A 24,482-nucleotide genomic window follows, 5' to 3' on the forward strand; every position below is an offset into this window, starting at 1 on the left:
TGTACTTTTCTCTAGCAAAAACTTTATTGACCTTTGGCCTATAACATGTTTTGTCTAGTAAATAATCCATCTTATAACAACAAAGAAGTAAATTAGCTAAAACTGGAATCACATTTTTTTCTTCACATGTGGGATTGAATATTTGATAATTTAAGTTTTTCAAATATGACTCTCAAATTTTTGTCTCCTATCTTGACCCCTAAATACATACTTGTTCAGCCAAGTCCTAATAGCTATCTTCTCTTAGAGTCTAAAAGTCTTCTGAAATTTAGCAAATTAACAATAAGGTCTTGATTACCAGAGACAAACCAACTCCTTTCCCAGGCTTCCACTCAGTAAATGGTTCTTTGGCTCTTGGCAAAAACTAAGGATTTGTCCTGATTCTTCTTTCTTGAGTGCCACACTATCTGTCCGTAGCATCGCCTCAACCACCTCTCATCTGGACCACTGAAAGCTCTTCCTATTTTTCTGTCTTCTCCCCTCCATGCCTCCCTCGACCACCACCAATGAGTTCACCTCACAGTAGCGAGAGTGATCACTTCTTTCTTTAAAAATATAAATTGGGTCGTGATGTTCCTCCCACTGTTTCCCAACTCCCTTAGATTAAAACCTGGCTCAAGGTCTGTCACTATCTCTTGGCTGCCTACCCCAGCCCCGGTGTTGCGCCACTTTCTCCTTTCCTCACAGAGCTCCAGGGCTTGGGCTTTATAGAGTTTGGCCTGGACTCTCCTTCCGTCTGCCACACACCTCCCTCGGACCTCCACGCAGCTGGCTCCTGTTCTCATTTGGATCTTCCCTCTGTCTTCCCAGTCTTAAGAAATAAGCCCTCACAGTCTTAAGAAATAAATAAGCCTTCCCAGTCTTAAGAAATAATAAGGCTTAATAAACAAGCCTTCCCAGTCTTAAGAAATCTAAAGATTCCAACCAAGCATTCTAAGTTGCACCATTTTCTTTTCATATCCTATAATGCATGAATGCTGCTAGGTTTTGTGTTTTTTTTTTTAAATTTGTTTGATGGGTTTTTCTTTACTTATATATGTTTTCTCTCTTCTGACAAGAAACATGTTCCATGAGAAGTTGTAAGCCTTTCCATCTTGGTCACTGTGATATCCCCAGGGCCTAGACCAGTTCTTATGGTTTATTTAGTAAGCACTAGATAACGATATGTTAAATGAATGAACTTGTCTGTGTCTCCCTGTCCTCATCGTAAAATAGGGATAATAATAACTAACTGGTAGGACTACTGTAAGAATCAAATGATTCATAGTACCCAATGGCCAGCAAATATATATGAGTTTCTTTCTCTTTTTATTTTTATTTTTTTGATGTCAATAAATTATGGGTCAAGGGCAGTGAAAGCAAATTTCCCCTGTTGAAATAGGGCTTTCTTAATTACATTTTGTCAAGTGGACATAGTTACTCTCAGGGCTCATCATACAGGCTTAAAGTTAAATAGGAAATTTCACAAGTACGTGATTACTGTGATCAGTGTAAACAGCTACTGTATATTTTAAGTTAAAACCTCAATTTTCTACCAATAATAATTTGGGTCAATTTTATATTTCTTCTTTTTATCCATACCCGTCTCAGATTGCAAGAGAAAAATTTGTCTTTATTTCCTAGGAAATTTGTTTTATTTCTTTATTTATTAATTTATAAGCTCAACCTGAAATAAATTATACAAAGCATTTCTACTCTACCCTTGAAATTTGAATTCTAAGTGCCAGACTGGCAGGCAAAAATTATTTAAATATTTTATTCTTACTATTACTATTAAACTTTAAATTTTTTATGAGTTTTCTAATACAGTCATTTATCACTTATTTATGGGAATACGTTCTGAGTAATACATAATTAAGGAATTTCATTTTTGTGCAAATATGGCGTGCACTTACACCAACCTAGATGGTATAGCCTAGGCTACCTATGGCTACACACCTAGGCTATATATGACCTATGGATCCTAGGCTGCAAACCTGTTCAGCATGTTATTATGATGAAAACTATACGCAATTGTAATATGATAAGTATTTGTGTATTTGAACATATCTAAACACAGAAAAGGTAAAATAAAAATACTGCATTATAATCTTATGAGACTACCCTCATATAAGTAGTCTGCCACTGACCTAAATGTTGTTACGAGGCACAAGACTGTACTTAATTTGGTGGCTGATTTGTAAGGACAGAAACAGAATTGTCAGTTTTCTTACAGACGCATGGTTTGAAGTGATGTTACAGCATCACAGCAAAATAGCCTCTACATTTTCCTCACTTGACCTCTAATAAAGATCTTCAGTCTTATCTTTATAAAAATAAAGCCTTCCCTCAACTCACGTAATTTAATCCTGTAAAACATTCTTTCTAAAAACACATGGTTTCCAGATATACCAGGAGTTTGCAATCTGACATCTGAAATGGTTATACCTTTAAAAATCTGTAGTTTTCAGACTGACATATTACCAAAACAATGACTATTGTATAATTTGAACATTTTATCAATATCACATTTTTCTGATAATTACAAAAATGATAGAATAATAACTGAATTTCAAATTCAGGTAGAATGAAGTGCAACTTTATAATATTTTATATCCTGTTAATTTAATAGAAATTGAACCTACTCATCTACATTATAATAACAAAGAAAATAATGCTGTCGGTAGATGCTATGTGGATATAGAGATGAAGTTGTGTGCGATTTACCATTACTTCATAGGTTTGGAACTGTCAGACAATCACCAAAATCTTATTTGCTGTTAAATTGCATGCCTCAATTACCGTAGCAGCTACCAAGTGAGCCGGATGCTTCTTACTAGGTAATAGGCCCCCTGGGTAGATGGGTTCTCTTTAGATGTGGCTAAGAGAAACATGAAGAGAGAAGACAAACCAATGCTGTGTGTACAATTCACTGATGACTTTCTTTCACAAAAAGTTGCCTTAGTGACTAAGCTGCTACTAAATTCTTCTTCTGTTTTCCTTTTCTGGCAATCCTCAGTTAGTATTGATTTACTATCCAGAAATCCCTGTTGTTTATAACCTGTCGTGAGGCAAATAGTACCTAAGAAGACCACCCGTGTTTTCTCTGGAAGCTATGAAGGGAGGGCAACTCACATTCACAGAAAGGCTCTTATCTGTTAGGTACTGCGTGAAATACTCAATATACGTAATTTCACTGACCCTTCACTCCACCAGTAGATTCAAATGGCTTCTATTTTTCAAATTAGAAAAATAGAAGCTCACGGAGAAAGTTATAAAACTTCCTATTGTCACCTATCATTTGAATATCGACATTTCTGGATATTATTCATTTTGCTTATTACAAGTTACGATAACAAAAGAAGTTGTATAAATTATATAGTGGTTTCTTTGTGGATTAAGATGAGTCATAAGTTTTCAGTAATGGGCATTACAGATATTTCCCGTATTTTAGGGACTTATCAAATAATATTACCCTTAATAAAAGGTCATAGATACCTTTGGAAGTACACATTTTTAAAATAGTATTTCAGCCTTTTTTCATAAAACCTGATTTTCAGTCTCACTCATCCTAAGTTCTATCTCATTGCAGTTTATGTTACAAACCCAATCAAAACAAATAAATAAAAATTAACACAGAGGATCAGATAATATAAAGATCAGAAACAAATAAAATTAATTTAAAAACCTAAGTCTATTAACCTCAACCTGTAGTTTTCAGACTGACATATTACCAAAGCAATGACTATTGTATAATTTGAACACTTTATCAATATCACATTTTTCTCATAATTACAGAAATGATAGAATAATAACTGAAATTGTCCAGAGGATACTCTCCAGAAATTTTTTATTTGTTAAGTTTTGGAAACCATGAGAATTACAAAATCAGTTCTATCATTATGGAAAGACAAGAATTTATGCTGAAGATACAATTGTATATTTGCTCAGTTCTTGTGAAGCTGTCACAAAAAGTGTATTGCTTTGGGTACAAAAAAAGTAACCAATTTATTCTTATTGATCTGCTTTCCTGTAATTTTTGATAAGCTTCAAACATCAGTGGCAAGCACTATTCACAATAGCTAAGATTTGGAAGCAACGTAAGTTCCATCAACAGATGCATGGACAAAGAAAACGTCGTGCATACACACAATAGAATATGATTCAGCCTTAAAAACTAACAAGATCCAGTCATTTGCAACAACAGGGATGGAACTAGAGATCATTATGTTAAATGAAATAAGCTAGGCACAGGAAGGCAAATATCACATATTTTCACTTATTTGTGGGATCTAAAAATCAAAATAATTGAACGATGGACATAGTAGAAGGATGGTTCCCAGAGACTGGGAAAGGGAATTGGGGGCTTATGGTGTGGAGGTGAGGACAGTTAATGGATTGAAAAAAATAGAATAAATAAGACCTAGTATTTGATAGCACAGCATGGTTAGAAAAACCATAAGGGGCAAGAAATAAAATATATTTCATAACTGTATACCTGTATCACACACTTTTTAAGAAAATGAGAAAATATAACTTAGGTCATGCTAAAATTAGAAGAACTGAAAGATTTACAAAACCCATATAAATCATAATGTAGGTTCTGCTGGACTGAGCTGGTTGCCTCCTGTTATTGTGTAGGCGACTCACTTTATCCCGACTTCTTGATACTTCTGCTTCTGGAGGTCATATTTCTCTAACATCTTCCAGAAAAGTCTTAAAGCTGCCTTAACCTTTTTTCCAGTCCACCTCTTACATTTTTTTCTCCTCTTCCTCAATACTAACATGAGTGTGGATCCAGCTTGTCCCCAAAGCTTGCCTTGCTTGGAAGCATCCGACGGCAAAGAATCTTCACCTATGCCTGTGATCTGTGGGCCTGAAGAAAGCTATCCATCCTTGCAAATGTCTTCTGCTGAGATGCCTCACACGGAGACTGTCTCTTCTCTTCCTTCCTCCATGGATCTGCTTATTCAGGACAGCCCCGATTCTTCCACCAGTCCCAAAGGCAAACAACCTACTGCTGCAGAGAATAGTGCCACAAAAAAGGAAGACAAGGTCCCCGTCAAGAAACAGAAGGCCAGAACTGTGTTCTCTTCCGCCCAGCTGTGTGTACTCAATGATAGATTTCAGAGACAGAAATACCTCAGCCTCCAGCAGATGCAAGAACTTTCCAACATCCTGAACCTCAGCTACAAACAGGTGAAGACCTGGTTCCAGAACCAGAGAATGAAATCTAAGAGGTGGCAGAAAAACAACTGGCCAAAGAATAGCAATGGTGTGACTCAGAAGGCCTCAGCACCTACCTACCCCAGCCTCTACTCTTCCTGCCACCAGGGATGCCTGGTGAACCCGACTGTGAACCTTCCGACGTGGAGCAACCAGACCTGGAACAATTCATCCTGGAGCAACCAGACCCAGAACATCCAGTCCTGGAGCAACCACTCCTGGAACGCTCAGACCTGGTGCACCCAGTCCTGGAACAATCAGGCCTGGAACAGTCCCTTCTCTAACTGTGGAGAGGAATCTCTGCAGTCCTGCTTGCAGTTCCAGCCAAATTCTCCTGCCAGTGACTTGGAGGCTGCCTTGGAAGCTGCTGGGGAAGGCCTTAATGTAATACAGCAGACGACTAGGTATTGTAGTACTCCACAAACCATGGATTTATTCCTAAACTACTCCACGAACATGCAACCTGAAGATGTGTGAAGATGAGTGAAATTGATATTACTCAATTTCAGTCTGGGCACTGGCTGAACCTTCCTTTTCCCTCCTCCCCTCCCTGATAGGATTTTTCTAGTTTGGAAACCACATGTTCTGGGTTCCATTATGCCTATCCAGTCAATCTGATGGAGGGTGGAGTATGGCTGGAGCCTAATCAGAGAAGTTTCTTTTTTTCCTATTGGATCTTCCTGGAGAAAAGACATTTTAATAACTTTGGCTGCTAAGAACAACATGATAAAAGCTGTCTCTGGCTATAGATAAGTAGATCTAATACTAGTTTGGATATCTTTAGAGTTTAGAATCTAACCTCAAGAATAAGAAATACAAGTACAAATTGGTGTGATGAAGATATTCCTATTTTGGGATTGGGAGGCTTTGCTTATTTTTTTAAAACTATTGAGGTAAACGGTTAAGCTGTAACATACTTAATTGATTTCCTCACCCTTTTTGGCTCAGTTTTACTATATTCCCGAATTTGTTGGTTATGCTAATCTTTGTAGAAAGAGGTCTTGTATTTGCTGCATCATAATGACATTAGTACTACTTTAGTCGGTTTAAGTACAAATGAATCAAACAACTATTTTTCCTTGAGTTGATTTTACCCTGATTTCACGTAGTGTTTCGATAAGTAAATATACGCTTAAACATTAAAAAAAAAATCATAATGTAATCTCCTATGCCAAAACATTATTACTTAGAAAACAAGTAAGTAGGCAAATGTGAACACCTTTCCACACACACTGAGAACAAGAGAATGGATGATAAATTTTTAAAGTATGGAAAACTTGGAAGACACTTTTATATGACAAGTTAAAATATCTATTATAGAACTCACTGGATAAACTTCAAAGCATAAAATTAGTTCTAGACAAGCAATTTATTAGTAGAGCAAGTTTCAAGAATGAAACCGAAGTTGTGTCATAAAATTGAAGATCAGGTTCTTAACATTCTGTATTTTATTGTAGGACTGCCAATCATCTCCTTTGAAAATCAACTAAATTTCTGAGAATATCATTCCTGCCAGCTGGAGGCGAGAGCAAAATTCATTACCATGTAGCTGCCCTATTCCCAGACCCCAACTTTATCAGAACAGATGCTTGTGCCCAGGTAACTGGCCATCCATCATCTAGTCAAATATGATCTTAAAAATACTTGGATCCTCTGGCAAGGTCACTACCCCTATCTGGAAGGAAAAATTCCCTATAAAATTGGGAACAGGAGGTCAATTTTCTTTTTCTGCCATGATCAAGAAGAGGGAGCCTCTGCCACTGGAAGGGAGCAAATGCATTAACCTCCCTGACTGGCAGCTACCCGTTAAAGTGATGATATAATTCTTCACAGTGCTTGTGGTGAATGACTGCTGGGATTTATCACTTCAAAACAGAACTCTGTGTGTGTGGGTGTGTGTGTGTGCATATGGGAGAAAGAGAGAGACAGAGAAAAACGGAGACAGAGAGACACAAAGAGACAGAGACAAATGAAGAACCTGAATGTTGGGGTAGCAGCAAATAGGGGCAAGCAGGTGGTGGAAAAACTTTTACTTCAACAATAATTCTTTCACTTTGCAATAGCAAAAAGAAACATGACAATTAAAACTGATGCAGGCCAGGTCGCTGTGGCTCACACATGTAATCCCAGCATTTTAGAAGGCCAAGGTTGGGGGATCATTTGAGGCCAGGAGTTCCAGACCAGTTTGGGCAACATAGTGAGACCTCATTTCATCTCTGCAAAAAAAAAAAAAAAAAAAAAAAATTTGCCAGGCATGGTGGTGTGCACCTGTGGTCCCAGCTACTTGGGAGGCTGAGGTGGGAGGATAGTTTGAACCTGCGAGGTTGAGGCTGCAGTGAGCATGGCCGCACCACTGCACTCCAGCCTGGGTGACAAAGCGAGACCCTGTCTCAAAAAACAAACAAACAAACAAACAAACAAAACTGATGCAAATAGTATCAAGGAATGAGCATATCAGTTATAGTTCACAGTACTAAAAATAATATAAATTAACAGACATTATATTGAGGCATTTAAAGCTATCAAGTCTCAGCCCGCTTTCGTAAAACTTGTCAATTACAGCCCTTAGCCTCCTAATTTTCCTTGTAAAGATTAAAACAATATTATTATACCTAAATTGTTAAATGCCTTCGAACTGCTAAAATATTTTTAGTGTGAACATTCTTGAATATAAACATATAAACTAAATGATTGATTGATGGCATTATTTTTCAAAGACAAAATTACTGTCAGAAGTTGTAACTTCTTCTATAAAATCAATTATATTCACAATATTTGTACTTCATCTCTTTAATATTCAATGACATAGCATAGTACATCTGACATTTTAAATTACATTATGTTATAAATTATCTATGGAGAATTTAGGATGCAGGATGACAAGTATTTAGCACATTTCTCTTAGTAAATAAAGATAAATGTAATGCACAGTGGCAAATTGGCATGAGTAAAATAATAATTACTTTCCGGTATAATTGACTACCCTACTATATGACCAAAAATACTCCATATTTCCTCCAAAAAGACAAAAACATACTTTTTGATCTGATAACAGCAAATTCATTAAATGCATTATAAACAGAAGCTTAATGTTTTCAGTAGGGCTTAATCTAATAGGCAAGTTTGCACACCTGGTTTAATTTGAAGGGGGAAAATGTAAAGGGCCCCTTGAGCCCAATTATTTAATCCTCTCCTTGTTACTCCTGTCATTAAAGTTTTACAACTTTTATATTTTTGACTTTCAAGAGACTCTATTAAAATTTTGGGACCCCTGGGAGGTATTATACTTAAACCTTTATTAACTAATAAGTTTGCTTTGTCTAAACACTTGAACTAGATCTAGCATAAATATAACACTAGATAAACCTAGGAGAGGGATGATTTTCAAGGGAAAAATGAGGATAATATTAGGCTAGGGCTATGTGTTGGGGATAGGGGGACAACATGAAGGTTGATCCAAATGTAGTTTTCATAGTGTTGCCCTGACAGGCCCTGGCACACAGATTTGCTCTTTTGCCACAATAAGGAGGCCAGAGCCAATTACACTGTTCACTTTTGTGTCAGCTTCCTGGAGGCAATAAGACACACTTTGTGACACATGAGAGTATGTCCCAAAAGTCTAGGTAATTTGGTCCAAAATTTACCTTATCCCTTCCCCTGGCAGAAAAAAACAAAAACAAAAACAAAAAACAACAAAAAAACTTATATCTATGGTACATTCAGTGTCAGTGTAGGGGATTTTCCTCATTGCCAATTTTGACTCTGCTTCCGTATCTTCTAGATTCTCTACGTGGGTTGCACATTGGAATCTCCTGGAAGCTCTAAAAATGTTGTTGCCTGGGACCCTTGCCAAGAGAGTGTGACCTATTTGATCTGTCCCTGGAATTTTTAAAAATTTCCCCGGGTAATGCTAATGTGACAAAGATTGAGAACCTCTGCTGTAGAATGTTTCTGCTAATGCTCAGCTATTAGATAAGGTACATACATAGTATTTACTTAGTCCCAGGTTCACAAGCTTGTAGATCAGTTACAAAGAATTGCCAAGATACCAAACTTGCCAGAATGTTCCAGCTATTACCTAGTCCCAAGTCAATAATAGTAGGAAAATAAAACTAATCACTGCTTGACATTGTAGACAAGATCATGAAGGGGAGAGAAAAAAAATCTTGCTTGAATATTACATCAACATATTAATAATGGATGTAACAATGTTGATCCTCACATTCCTGAGTATTATTGTCTGTTTTTTGGAATGGCCATCAAACCATCTAATAAAAGTACAAATTGATCATTCATGAGATTTAATCCTGTCGAATCCACTCCATTTTTAATTAAGCAAGTGTTTATTTTAGACGAATTAGAAAATATTCATAGATCCTTTTTATGGCTATAATTGATAATAAGGTATTTTCTTCAATTTGTACAGGAATAAAAATTCAGCTCTGATGAGAATATGCAGTATCTACCAATTTCTTTTGGTCTATATCTTTTCACAAGAGGATTTTAACTTAATTGTGCATTGTAAACTTCTCATATTTCTAGAGGTTTTATACATTTTTATTATTTTAACACATCATCTTTACAGTAAGAGGTAGAATAATACAATATTGCATATCCCAGTAGATAGATACTAACATAGTGTATTTGCATGCTTCCAAACTTTTTCCTTCAAACATTGAACCCTGAAGAAATGCCACGGATTTCCAATGTAATCAATACTGTCCTCTTCTAGTAGAGAAAATGTATCTCTCTCCTCTCCACAGAGAAAAAGGATTTTTTGATAGAATATTCCTTATCAATCGCTATGATTTTTACCTGGCAAAAGTAGAGATAGAAACTCACTCTATTTATTAAAACCACAAAATCTGGTGTTGTGTAAAACTGCTCTGAAAGCTACAAAGCAAATGTGGTTTCTCCTAGGTGTTTATGTACATATTCCATGATGTGGTTAGTTGATAGTTGGTGAAATGTCCCTTGTCTAGCCAATAGGATACCCCTCATGTGATGAATCTAATTTGTACAATGTTCAAGAAAATAATTACATGTATAATATCACACTTCTGTATAATGGCTAATCTGAATATTCCATTGGCAGAAAGTTATTTTTAAAAGATGGTGTTTCATCACTCAGATTTATTATAATTAAAGGGGGACTAAACTTAAAAAAAAAAAAAAAGTTTGTGTTGAAATCTACAAGTTTGATTTTAGCAGCTGTCAACTTTCCAAATTTTCTGGTAAACTTTTTGTGGCTCCTGTAGTCTGTAAGGTTTTTAAGACCCTAAAGTAAGAAATCTAGCTGTCTAAAATACTTCAAGCCATATTTAACTCATGCACTTATAAATGGTGGCAGGACAATTGTACCAAGTGCGTGCCAATGTTAGAAATGAATGCCTTCTTTGGGTTAGTCTTAAATATGTTTTTTTTTTTTTTTTTTTTTTTATTCAATGAGAAATAAAGCAGACATTTTAGGATGAAAAGATTCAAATAAATATCAAAGGATTCTAATGCTTCATTTTCTACTAAAACCAGTATTAAACACCATTCATAGTTGCCCCAGTGCTTACAGTTCTCTGTTCAGTAGATGAGCATTTTCAGAAGGTCTGAGCTGATCTACTTCTTAGCTACCTGCAGCTAAACATTTCTAAGTGGGTAACGGTCTAGAGCAATCAAATCTCCATTCAGAATTTGAAGTTGGAGTCAAAGTGAAGGTTCCCCTCTATTCTCCAATAGCAACATTAAATGAAAGAAGAGTCCTGATGCAGTGGCTCATGCCTGTAATCCCAGCACTTTGGAAGGGTGAGGCAGGTGGATCACCTGAGATCAGGGGTTCGAGACCAGCCTGGCCAACATGGTGAAACTCTGTCTCTACTAAAAACACAAAAAAGAAAAAAATTGACCAGGCATGGTGGTGGGTGCCTGTAATCCCAGCTACTTGGGAGGCTGAGGCAGGAGAATCACTTGAATCCAGGAGGCAGAGGTAGTAATGAGCTGAGACCATGCCATTACACTTCAGCCTGGCAACAAAAGTGAAACTGCATCTCAAAATAAATAAATAAATAAATAAATAAATAAATAAATAAAGTAATTAAAATAAATAAAGAAGAGACTGTTGCATGTTCCAATTGTTGCAACATATGAAAAGTATTTTCTAAGAAAGAACCATACAATGTCACTGTTATTTTGGTACAAGAGATTAAAAGTTACAATTCACTAACTTTATTTTTTTTTTTTTACCCCAAAGAAATAAAAAAAAAAAAAAAATTATCATTTCATAAATGCTAAGAATGGTTTTAGGCCCATGAAGACAAATTTGTCCAAAAATGGTTTTATTTCACTGAAAAGGTAATCCAAGTGACTGATTTCCTCCACCCTCTCAATTGATCTTTGTCTAGGAAGTGTGCTTGCTTGTTAAAAAACACTACCCCCTTGAAATTTTATGCATGGAAGAAGCAAGCACGCTTCCTAGACAAAGAAAGAAGAGTCTTTGGAGAGGAGCAGCTCTCTCAAGCTAGCAACCCACAGAAGCTGGATGTACACTGTTAAATTACTTATGGCTGAAACTTTTGATGAGTCTACCTAGAGGGACTCACAAAGTAGGGAACTCTTGAAATACAGGACATGGATTAGCTACATTCATCTTACTGTGTGCATATATGCTGAGTAAGATAAAGCAAAGAGATGGGCATTACATTCAAAACAGATACTACATTTTGTTCTGATGCTCTGTAACTTCTAAAGGAAGAAACAGAATAAGAAGTCAGATAATTATATTTCAGAGACAGTTGTGTTTAACATTAATTTGCACTTAACAAGAAAGTCTAAAATATGTCAAATTTCTTTACAACTATAAAGGCAATTATACTAAATCAGATAAATAAGATGTTTTAAATATCACAGCACAGTTATTTCTGTACTTTGAATGTGATGATACAACATATATACATTGTGCCTGTCTTTTAATTTTGATGTATTATCGCAATAAAAATAATACGACGTGTTAATACTATCAATGTAATTTTAAAACTTTAATATTTAAAACCAAATACTCTGAATTCAACGTTCTTCCACCATTAATGGAAAGCATTTTACTCAGTTTTTTTACATAAAGGCTAAAGTAATCACATACATTACTAAAGGCTAAACTAATGACATACATATTCTTTGAAACATGGATAGTAAAAAATTTATATTTTTGCAATATGAAAGAGAGAGCATCACATCAATTATAATATGAAAGTTTCTATTTATCACAGTATTGATTTTAACGAATTGCCATTCATATTTGGTTGTTCCAGTTCTTTGTTTTTGGAGTCATTAAGAACCATGCACACTGATTTCCGATTAGATGTGTCTTCCCAAGTAATAGGTGGCTACCAGCTTTCTAGTTTTCAGGCTCAATTAAAACAGTGGTAGTCAGTTTTGGCTCAAAATCAAGGCTGTGGCCTCTGCAACCATCATATCTAATTTAATTTCCTCCAGGGCTATTCCTTGACAAATTCCCTGAACAGCATAATTACCTCTTTCCATAGCACTTCCAAATGCTCCACACAGAGTTCCCAGGGAATCAGCCAGCAGTGCCATAAATGTTTTAAGTTAGAAACAACAAAAAATATGCATTTCTAAAAGCAGAATATTAATGAATACAATTAGCCCAATGTTGATTGCACAAACATATTTTAAAATCTTATATATTAATTACATCCTTTATAAGTGAAGGGGACCTTGCCACAAAATTAAAAGTCTGGGAGACTATATTTAGGTTATCTTTTAGCATTAAAGGCAACATTATCACTGGGTCTTCTTGAAAAATACACACATACAAACATATGCACATGTACATTCACATACAAGAGAAATGATTTTGCTGGGTAATTTCCATATGTAATTTTAGACAATCAATAATCATATCACATGTCTAGAAGTTACAAAATCAGGTTTTCAAATATTAATAACTTATATATGCTTCAAATAAACGCCATGCTATATTGATCAAGCTGGTAAAATCTCTTCAAGACTATTAATATAAATGTACCATTGTCAGAGGCATGTGAACCAGAGCAACTCCATCTTGAATAGGAACTGGGTAAAAAGAGGCTGAAACCTACTGGGCTGCATTCCCAGACAGTTAAGGCATTCTAAGTCACTGGATGAGATCGGAGGTCAGCATAAAATACAGGTCATAAAGACCTTGCTGATAATACAGATTGCGGTAAGGAAGCCACCTAAATCCTACCAAAACCAAGATGGCCACGAGAGTGACCTCTGGTTGTCCTCACTACTACACTCCCATCAGCACCATGACAGTTTACTAATGCCATGGCAATGTCAGGAAGTTGCCCTATATGGTCTAAAAAGTGCAGGGGGCGGGGTGGAATGAATAATCCACTCCTTGTTGAGCATATCATCAAGAAATAACCATAAAAATGGGCAACCAGCAGCCCTCAGGGCTGCTGTCTATGGAGTAGCCATTCTTTTATTCCTTTACTTTCTTAATAAACTTGCCTTCATTTTGCACTGCACACTCGCCCTAAATTCTTTCTTGTGTGAGATCCAAGACCAAAGGGGCCCTGATCCACTCCTCTCTTGGGGTCTGGATCGGGACCCCTTTCCTGTAACATATTTCTCTGTCCTGTAAAGTCATGAGTGCAAATTCAGGATCATTTAAAAAAAAAACTTTCAATATTGCTGTAATTTTTAAAAAAGATGTTGTGGTGTTGTTGGGTTTTTTTTTTTTTTTTTAAAAAAAGAAGATAAATAAAAACTTTGTTGTTTAGTGTAACTGCATACCAAACATTACATACATTGTATATATTTTATAAGCCAGTAGAATATCATAATTAATGTATAACCCAGATTCTGTTTCCTTTTTAATTGGAAAGTATCCAAATTGCAGAAGTAGAAAAACAACCCTATTCTTATTCTAAAGGGGAAAAAAAGCAAATGAAGTTACAGGTACGTGACCATTTTAACTAGACATTCTGTAACAAATTATAATTAAATGGAAATATATATCTTTCACCTGAATCCATCAGGATTCTTTTTTAATAATCAGGAGAGCTAGGAATGGTAAAAATATGAATTCTACTTTGGATAATAATTTGACATCATATTTACTTACATATTTTTACCTGCCTACGGGTGTGTACTTATATGTGTATACACAGAAAATAATAAATGAGGAAAATCATTTTTCCATATATTATTTTCTCCTCCGCCTTGAAATAGCAACCACTGTTACTAGTAGAAGTTTTACTAATTGAAATATTTATTTTCCGTGCCGGAGCAGATAAGATATTAAACTAAGCAACAGTATTGGTTAGGGTGAAGAAACAGGAAATTCAGCTCACACCCAGCTACCCTCGCCCAGCACTCCTCCTCTTCTCCTTGGCCTTCTCACTGCTCTAGGCAGTGGAGCAAAGGCCTCTCAGGAAAGTTCCTGTGCTGCAGGTGCTTTACTCTGTGAAACACTTTTTAAACTCAATAAATGACTTTTCTTGTGGAAAAAAAAAAAAAAAGAAGTGTCCTAGATTCTGAGTAAGTGTTGTTACAAATTACTTAAGATGAGCTGTTCTCCTTTGTTTTAAAGACTATCTAAAATATGAGTGCAAATTATTAGGAAAATTAGCAGAAAATGATACTGATTTTCTTTCTTTTTTTCTTTTTTTTTTTTTTGAGACGGAGTCTCGCTCTGTGGCCCAGGCTGGAGTGCAGTGGCGCTATCTCGGCTCACTGCAAGCTCCGCCTCCCGGGTTCACGCCATTCTCCTGCCTCAGCCTCCTGAGTAGCTGGGACTACAGGCGCCCGTCACCACACCCGGCTGATTTTTTGTATTTTTAGTAGAGACAGGGTTTCACTGTGTTAGCCAGGATGGTCTCGGTCTCCTGACCTTGTGATCCACTCGCCTCGGCCTCCCAATGTGCTGGGATTAGAGGCGTGAGCCACCGCACCCGGCCGATACTGATTTTCTTAAACTATTGCCTTCTCATCCATCCTTCCTATGCTGCTTAGAGGAGTGGAGAGTATGAGATATTCCTAACATGCACCATCTTCCCATTACCGGGTGCTTCCAGAAGTCCACAGATTGCCTACACCATAATTAATTCATTTGTTTAATCTTTAGAGTTTACTCCAGAAATAATTATTATTTGGAATCTTCCATATAGACTGCCCACCTCAGCAATGGGGAAGATCCCTAGACTATAAAAAATTGTATGTAATATTTCATTCTCCCAAATGTTGAGTCTTTACATAAAACAACTGTTTGTAGGAGGGGCATGGTGGCTCATGCCTGTAATCCCAGCACTTTGGGAGGCCGAGGCAGACGGATCACCTGAGGTTAGGAGTTTGAGACCAGCCTGGCTAATATGGTGAAAACCCGTCTCTACTAAAACTAAAAAAACTAGCCGAGTGTGGTGGCAGGTGCCTATAGTCCCAGCTACTTGGGAGGCTGAAGCAGGAGAATCGCTTGAACATGGGAGGTGGAGGTTGTAGTGAGCCGAGATTGCCCCACTGCACTCGAGCCTGGGCGACAGAGTAAGATTCATGTCAAAACAAACAGCAACAACAACAACGGAAAACCATAAAACCCCCAAAAAAGGAAAACAACTGTTTGTCAGTGATTCCCTCAGATCATTAAACTGACATTTTTATATAGCATCATAAACCAACCACATAAGTAATCCTTTTCTACTTAGTTTTATTCATTAATTTAATACATATTTTTATACACTGGACTAATTTCTGGGCACACTAACTCATGCAGTTACATGAACTCTGGCTTCACAGGTTCCCTCCTTTAAAGTGAAACATATATTTCTTTCTAAACAGGCATTTAGACAATCACATAAGTTTAAAATAAAATTTGACAAAGGTACAAAGACAATGTAAAAATGTTTTCCTCCACGTTTTCAAGTTAGTGATTTTACTTAGAAGATAATTTATGGTAAGGGTAAAGTATTTAGGAAAAAAAAAACATATTTCCATTACAAAAACATAATGAAAATATAAACTCTTCCAGAATGTAAATAATACTTAGCAAATCTTAACACAGGGAGGAGTTTCTATTATTTCATTTTGACATTGCTGAGGGATGCTATTTGGTTAAGTAACTGAAGAAACGTCAATATTATGTAAACTCTTAATTACAAATCATCTAAATTGCTTAGAACAGAGAGAATACATTAACTATAACCATTGAAGCCAATGCATTCTGATATTTTCAGCACATACATTAACTATAACCATTTAAGCCAATGTATTCTGATATTTTCAGCACATTAATATTCAACATTAGTGGAGACAAAATAGTGTGTTGAAATAGTAGTAGAAAATTAATATTTTCTTCTTCCCCTGCTACATTATGTTTTTAACTGTATCATGAAAGTCAAAAATGCTTGAGAGAGTTTGCTTTTACCAGTACCTTCCAGGGAAACTACAATAATAACTTTCAGCAATAACAGTAATGATGTACACTCATAAACACATATATACATTTATTGAGTGTGTGTGTGTGTATATATATATGTAATATAGAAAGGGAATTTGCTACTGTCAGAGAAAGGTATGCATTCCATAGAGTGTTTTACTTCCTGGATACAATTTACCCTTGTGACTACCAAAATGAAAGAAACACCATGTATCTTTAGTATTCCTATAGCAAGTCGACCTTACTCCTTTCAGGGTCTATAAGCACATGCATTTAAATTGAACATCTGCATTAACGGAAAAGTCTTCAGCAATAGCCTTGATGCTCCAAATCATGTGTTTTTGCAGCTGCTTTATGCTAGACGGAGCATGAAAGACTGCTCTATGGCCTTTACACACTCCATTCTCCAAATAACAAATTGGCTTTGCAGAAGCAGAGGAGGAGTAAGCAATGAAGCACTGTCACTTGGAGAGATTTGTACTAAAATCACCAACAACGTTGAGAGCTTTACCCAAAAACTTAGGAAAAGAAGAAGTATTCACATTTTGGAATTTAATTGCAATGATACTCTAGGAAATGCTGCTTTTGCTACTCCTGCAACTTTTGACAGGGATAAAAGAAAAAGATTAACCACTAAGTAAAGAATCTGCAACGCATTAGCTACTAGATTCCATTGTTATCACTACACCCACTTCTGTAGAGATAGAATAATTTTCTTTCTTAGCTATTCCTTTACCATTATTATGTAGAATGGAGTGAGAATTAGGGAGAGAGGTAGCAGAAGCCTAGAGCTGCAATACTGCTGTAAATAGAGGAAGGGAAAAAGAAAAATAGGGAATGAGGAAAAGAGAAACAATGCGTATGCAAAAAAACCTCCAGAGATCAAACTTTAGGCATTAATCATAACAAGTACCCCATATACTTGTTATGCAATGGAAAATGAAATTTCCTGGTTTGTAACTGTTATTGGGATCTGAACAAGAGTAATTTGAAAGACAAGAGAGATCTGTGGTAAATGATAATGTGTCTACACAGTGGTAGCAAATGAGGACCATGGTGGAGAAGAATGGTTTGGGGCCTCTGGGTGAGAAAAGTAATTAACAGAGCTAATTCCATTAGGGGCTTAGAAATCACCAAACTGTTACTTCCATCAGAGATGGGTAAATGTGTCTGTGCATGGAGGGTGCAAAAATGGCACAGAAATGTGAACAAATCCATGTGAAGTCCCTGCTTTTCTTCATAAAAGGAGAAAAGTATGGCAGCTGAGAGTTGGGATTTATTTGTAGTTAGTACACAAGGACCATCGTCTCAATCTGAGAGGTATTTATGGGGAACAGATCATAGAATGGACAAGATGCACACAGAAAATTGTTTGGGGAACACTAAGAATTCGACTGAGGTTGCAGAACATGAATCAACAATGTGTTCATTTGCCAAATGTATTCACTAGCTCAGAAAAAAAGAGATAGCAGATGAGTGAGTACGTACAAGTCATAGGTGAGGAAAGGAAAAAAAAAATACAAGGAAATCTATAGGTTGGAGAAAGGTGACAGGACATACAACCAGGAAAGAGGCTGATAGTTTGGAAAAGTTGTATCGAAATGGGCTTTGGTTTTAGTCTAATGTGGGTTCATATCTAATCTTATCTTCTTACTAATTATTTGATCTTAGGCAAATCACTTAAACTTATTTCAGTTTGCTCATCCATACAATAAAGATGATAGTATTTGCCTGATAGGATTTTTGTGATAATCCTATCACAATAATATCCTATAATAATTACATGATATATCCTGTAATAATTAAGTGATAATAGTTGACTATTACATTCATTATTTGAAAGAGAGGTAAAGATATGACAGATCTCGGAATGTTAATGGAGGCCTCTTCTCTGTCCTGCTGCATTCCTGCTTTTGCTTGGTGATGTCCAAAGAACCTATTGGACCAGACTCTAGCACATATCTTCCTCTTAGGAAAGCTCCCTACTTCCCCTTTCTACTATTTCACAGCTCTGAAATTTAACCCTTGTTTCCATTGGAGTGTCTGTTTCCCTGCTTCACAGCATAATGAAACTTCTTGCTGCAGTTCTTTTGTTTTCTTAGGAATTACTAAGTTGTCTTGGAATTATCAACTCAAATACATCTTCCTCACTACACCTAGAACCATCTTTCCAGAATCTGACTTGTCTAAAACCCTACAAAAAAGTTTGCATCATTTTAGCATGACTCAGCCCTATCACCCGGCTTCATTCTCTAGCATACTCCCAGAGTCTCTTCTAACCGTAGATATATTAAATTTTTTTACAATTCCTAGAAGTCACCATGTTTCTCATATCTCTGTGTCTTTTCTGGAGTCCTTGTCTTCTTGTCTCCCTAGTAAAGTCTTCAAGACTCATACCAAACTCTAAAACCATCACCCTTTCTTCAGACTGAGTAACCACTGCTATGAGTATCATAGCTCTGGTATGTGTCTCCTCTTATAGCATTTACCATGCTGAGTTTTAATCACTGTTTTTCTTATCTTTAGCCACTACTAAACCATGAAAATCTTGAAGGCTTTGTCTTATTTCTGTATGCGTAGAACCTGGCATAAACAATGACACAATTAACCTGCATAACAGCCACATGGGATATGTATCTTTCTCATCTTTGCTATTTTGCAGAAGAGGAAACCATGAGATGAGGAGGTTCAGTTACTTGCCCCAAAGACACAGACTCAAGGTGTAGAACTAAGACATGACTAGATTACCTGATCTGTCCAGTCCTCCCCACAACTTTACTAACCTCTCAATCTAAAGCTTGTCGTATCATAGGTGCTCTATAAATATGTGAACAATTAAATAATGTGTACATTACAAATAAGGCTTACGATAAAATCATCCCTGATATTCATTTGTCATTGGCCCTGCTAGGATGCTACCTTCTTTCAGGCAATTTCTGATCTCTCTGTTTTCTGTAAACTTTAAAACTATTCTGCACCACAGATCTTGCATTCATTTACTTAAATATTTATTACTCAATGAATTTACATCTCTTCTTTCAAGTTATGCCTAAGAAAGTACAGTTTAAAAATTCCATTCATTAGCAGATTGGGGAATCTCAAGAATGGGCTTTGCTAGACAGCTGCTCCCGTCTCAATTACTGAGCTCCTTCTAAGGACCAAGGAAAGTACCTTGGAGAGAAAGACTTGGCAACAGAATTAACATTAATTTTCTCCCTTTCTCCATTCCTTTCTCCTTATAAACTAGCACAAAAGTTAACCCAGTTTTCCCAACACCCCCTGCTTCTACTACCACTTCTACTGCACCAGTGGGCAATTGAACAAAAAGAGAAGTACTAGTAGACATGAGAAAAAGTCTGGGTAGAATCAATGAGAACGAGCTCAAGACTGGGTCTGCAGCAATAGAAGGCCAAAAACTGCCCAAAAAACAAAACCCACCTCTATCATCAGTTCCTAGAGTGCCAACCTACACCGTATTTAAGATACTTAATAGACACAAGTTTAGCATTTCCAATGTGGCAACTATTCACAGGGCTAGATAGAAATTATTTTGAGTCCATTTAAAGATAGCCATTCACAAACAATTTTAAGTCATACTTAGGGCTAGATTGTTGATCACACTGAATGGACAAGTTAATTTTTTTTTGTAACTGGTCAGTTAAAGATACCTGCCCTAGAGAATAAGCTGGAATATTGCCAGCACTGATGGCTGGCTCCCAGTAGCAATCTGCCTTGGCCCTGTTTTCATCCCTACACGTATGGGGCATTAGGTTGTGGGGTGACTGAGATGTCAGCCACATGGCTAACTCCCTTTTCTGCAGTGTGCCTGTAAATAGATTGTTTTCATTGCAGTTAATGAATACTTTGGTCCCTGTTCTGAGAAGGACCTGAACTTTTAAGATTTTTTTTTTTTTTTTTGGATTCTGTGTATAGATGTACAAAAGGTTGGTAAAAGTTTTATGGGGGCTTTGCCAGTTCTTGCCAATAAGTAGCAGTTCTTGCCAATAAGAATTTTCTTTTCAAATCATAGTCTTTCCTGTAGTGTCTTAGAGACCAGACTCTGCCAGGATGCAAGGAAATCATGGAAAGAACACTTTTACCAAGACAAACAGGCAGCATTGAGGTTCAACCTGGAAACGTGTGACAGCAAATTAGGGCAGAAGTCTATTCCAATCTTGCACAACTTATAACAATGAATATGAGAAAATTACATAAGGATGGCTCAGAAATTGCATTATTGTTCATTAGCTAGGGCATAGTTGATATTACATGGAAAAACAGTCTTTCTGGAATTTTGTTTTAAGTTTCATTTTTTTTTTCCCTGAAGAAAATAAACCATGTTTAAACATGAGTACAGGCATATGGTACTGTTTTAGTCTGCTTAGGCAGTTATAACAAAATACCATAAACTGGGTGGCTAAAACAACAGAAATGTATTGTTTGCAGTTGTGGAGGCTGGGAAGTTCAAGATCAAGGTGCCACCCAATTTGGTTCTTGGTGTGGGTTTTCTTCCCGGCTTGAATATAGCTGCCTTCTGGTGTTGTCCTCATGGGAAACAGAGAAGAGTCCTGTTTCTTCATATAAGGACACTAATCCTATGAGGGCCCCACTTTATGACTTTAATTATCTCCTTACTCCAAATATAGTGGCTTAAGGGGTTTAGGGCTTTCATATATGAATTTTAAGAGGACTCAACTCAGTTCATTGTAGGCACTTTTACAGAAATTAAGCCACATGATATCTAAAGTCATGATGCCAAGATGGCACTCAGGGAAGAGACAAAAATTTGACAGCTATGTTCTATTACAGAGATTATGCTCTATATCTATTATAAAGATATTTATACAGATATATTATAAAGATGTGCTACTTAGAAGTGTCATATAGATGTATCATAAATGTGTCTCATGGTTGATTCTTCAGAAATTATCAGTTTTCTCCTAAATTTCAGTGCTACCTTAAGCAATAATTTTATATAAAGGTACTCCACCTACAAATTACTTTTTGCTTTCCTTTGTTTCTTTCTATATGTTTCTTTCTAACTTGGTGGGCTTTTATTCCTGACATTTTTTTATTTGTGGTTACCGTCAGATGACTGTCTTTAGGTAATGGAGCTATTTCATCAACACAACAGAGAACCAGACGTGCCTGGGAACTTATTTCTTCGGACAGCCATTGAACAATACTTGACAGGTACAAGGATATAAAAGCCTAGGTCCCTCGACTCAATCAGGGTACATCTAGGGCTTAATCTATAACATAAAGTTCTCTGTAGGATCAGGCTGAAGCTACCCTCTAGGGACTTTGCCTGAGATTGCATCCTTATTTGTTTTTTCCCCTCCTTCCTTGTCCTGATCCCCAGAACTTTACCAGTGTTTCCTGACATCACTTCCTTAATAAATCATTTGCACACCTAATTTTAGGGTCTTTTTGGGAACACAACCTAAGACAGCATGAGAGATAACATCCATGACATTATTAAGAAGATACAATGGAGAAAAATAGAATATATTAAATGTTACCATCTTTTACTATGATATCCTTCTAGCTGCCTTTCTGTTCCTACCTCAATAATGAGTCCCTCCTTATTTGGTTCCCTGTCTCATCCAAGACTTTTTTCCTCACACTTTGCTCAGTCTGCCTGAGAGGCTTAGTCTCACTTGAATTCCCACTTTTTTCTAACAATCCTGTTACTCTTGTAAGCCCCTAAGCACAATTCTCAGGATTAATGGAAATACGTTAGGAAGGTGAGGAATTATAAAGCTGTAGCATTTAACCAACTATGCACAGAGACTTGAACAGCACAGGCTAACGGCAACACCAGCATAAGAAGGGTGTGAATCCAAGGAAATAGGAAGTTGGCAGATGGCAGGGGCAAAAAGAGCTACAGGGAGTATACCAGAGCAAATGAGCATCAGACATTCCTGTTCAGTGTGGGTACACACTATGCACTCAGTGGCGGTTCTGCCCCTTCTTATAATCATGTTATTAAGGACTGAGAGGTTTGCCTTTCGTCTTCCTGACCTTGACTTTTGTTGAGTTGGAGATTGAACAGTTTTTGCTTGTGTTTGTCACAGATAAAAGAGTGATCTCAAGAGGGTATCAGCTTTTAGTTGTGTTAAGAAGGAGAAACTATTCAGGAAAGAGGTCAGGGGATGGAGAGGGAGGGAGTCAGAGGGCATGTTTTAAAAAATGTAACAAATTTCATTTTTAATGGATAAAATCTGTTTTTTCAGTCTCACCAATCCATGATAGTTACATCCAGGAAGGTAACCAAACAGCCCTGTCCTGTGAAATTGACTGCTAACTCTCCTGTCATTATCGCTTTTCTCTCTCAGTGGCATGTACTCCTCTTAGCCACTCTGCCATCTTCAACTCTGTCTGCTTTGGATTTCCTGACACTTTCTTGTGTGTTCTCCCTCTCTGGCCAATCGCCTAGTCTCCTTGGTGGATTTATCTTCCTCCATTTTACCAGAAACAATAATATTATTAAGGCCTTTCCCTGTCTATGTATTTTCCTTTGGTGTCCATACATTGTATCTATGATTTCCAAAGTATTTTATAAAATTACAGTAAATAATATACATGTATTTTTCTTTCTTAAGATTAAATGCTGCATTATTAGGGCAAGAACATGTTTTGTCCTTGCATTCACACTGCCTAGGACATAGAAAGCGTGGTAACAGATATGTGTAACAAATAAATATTTAATAAAATAGTTCACATTTCTTTTGAGAAAATGCTTCAAAAATCACGTTTTAAAATTTCATAAAAGAGAAACATTACACTTGCTCGATCAAATGTCTATGTATTAATTTAAATATTGTTATCTAATACTTCATAAACAATATAAACCAACAAGATTACCTTAGTAAAAATAGAATACAGCTTTGAGCAAAAATCACATTTTGATTTATACTTAGGTAAGCTTGCCTCACAGAACTTGTAAGAATAGTTTTCTTTCTCCCTTAATAAGGAAGTCATATCAGTAGAAAAGTTTATAAATCACTAATGTGCTAATATTCTGTGAGTCCACCTGAGGTAACTTAGAGGAAAGAATATTTTCTAATCTTCTTCAGCAGATAAATAAAAGAAATACTTTTGTAAATAAAAAGGCCAAACCTGTCTTTATAAGTCTTGGACCAAAAATTTTGAAATCTGAGACCTATCTTATATCAATTTGAACATTCAGTCAAAGGAAAAAGAAGTTCCAAATTGTTTCATTACTCACTAAGTTAGCAATTCTAGGAATTTAGAAAGCACATTTGTGCAGGGGCCACACAACATTCCTAGAAGCAGGTGGTGTGTTTTATGAATTTAACGCGTCCTTCATTGTACATAGTATAGAATTGTGAGCTCTTGGGCTATTAAAATATTGTGACATTTTAAAAGCTTATCCCTGAAAAAAAGTTATACATGATATAAATATGGTTTTTTTCTTCTTTCTGATCTACTTTTACTTCTGGAATTTAGTGCTCTCTCTGTCTCTCTTTTTAAAATCTGCTTAGTTTTCTAAGTGTAAATTAGGAATTCACCCTCCAACTCTCTACTGGTTGTCTGAATACCTCTCAATGCTTTGGGATGCATCAGGTAGTCCATCAGTTTCATCACCTTAAGAAAATCTCTCCCGGAGCCTCCGCAGTGGACTAGCCACCCTCTGTTGGTGCAGCTCTCATCCTGAGATCTCACATCACTCTTACTCTGGGGATTCCTTTTGCTTCTTCCTGACCTGAATCCTTCCTTTCTGGACTGGCTACTCTTTCTTGGCTAACTATCCTGTTTTGCTGAAGTACATAATCTAAGATTTTTCTAAGAAATGGTGCATCAAGCTTAACTTTTTGAGAATTTGCAT

At 36.5% G+C, this 24,482-nt stretch overlaps 2 protein-coding genes across 2 annotated transcripts in view; one reads left to right on the forward strand and one right to left on the reverse strand.

Annotated features, from left to right (window-relative positions):
* SEMA3E (semaphorin 3E) overlaps window positions 1-24,482 on the reverse strand; it is a 290,397-nt gene that overhangs the window by 137,630 nt on the left and 128,285 nt on the right. The gene's annotated exons all lie outside the window — the stretch shown is intronic.
* On the forward strand, window positions 4,584-5,842 carry LOC103883110 (homeobox protein NANOG). Its single transcript, XM_031665283.1, has one exon. It carries the CDS (start codon window positions 4,765-4,767, stop codon window positions 5,680-5,682), a length of 918 nt encoding a protein of 305 aa, XP_031521143.1. The 5' UTR covers window positions 4,584-4,764; the 3' UTR covers window positions 5,683-5,842.

The sequence above is a fragment of the Papio anubis genome, chromosome 4 (assembly GCF_008728515.1).
Source record: "Papio anubis isolate 15944 chromosome 4, Panubis1.0, whole genome shotgun sequence".
Lineage (NCBI taxonomy): Eukaryota > Metazoa > Chordata > Mammalia > Primates > Cercopithecidae > Papio > Papio anubis.

What these genes read in the sequence shown, in the direction of transcription:
- LOC103883110 (XM_031665283.1), top strand. Translation starts at nt 4,765, where the DNA reads ATGAGTGTGGATCCAGCTTGTCCCCAAAGCTTGCCTTGCTTGGAAGCA.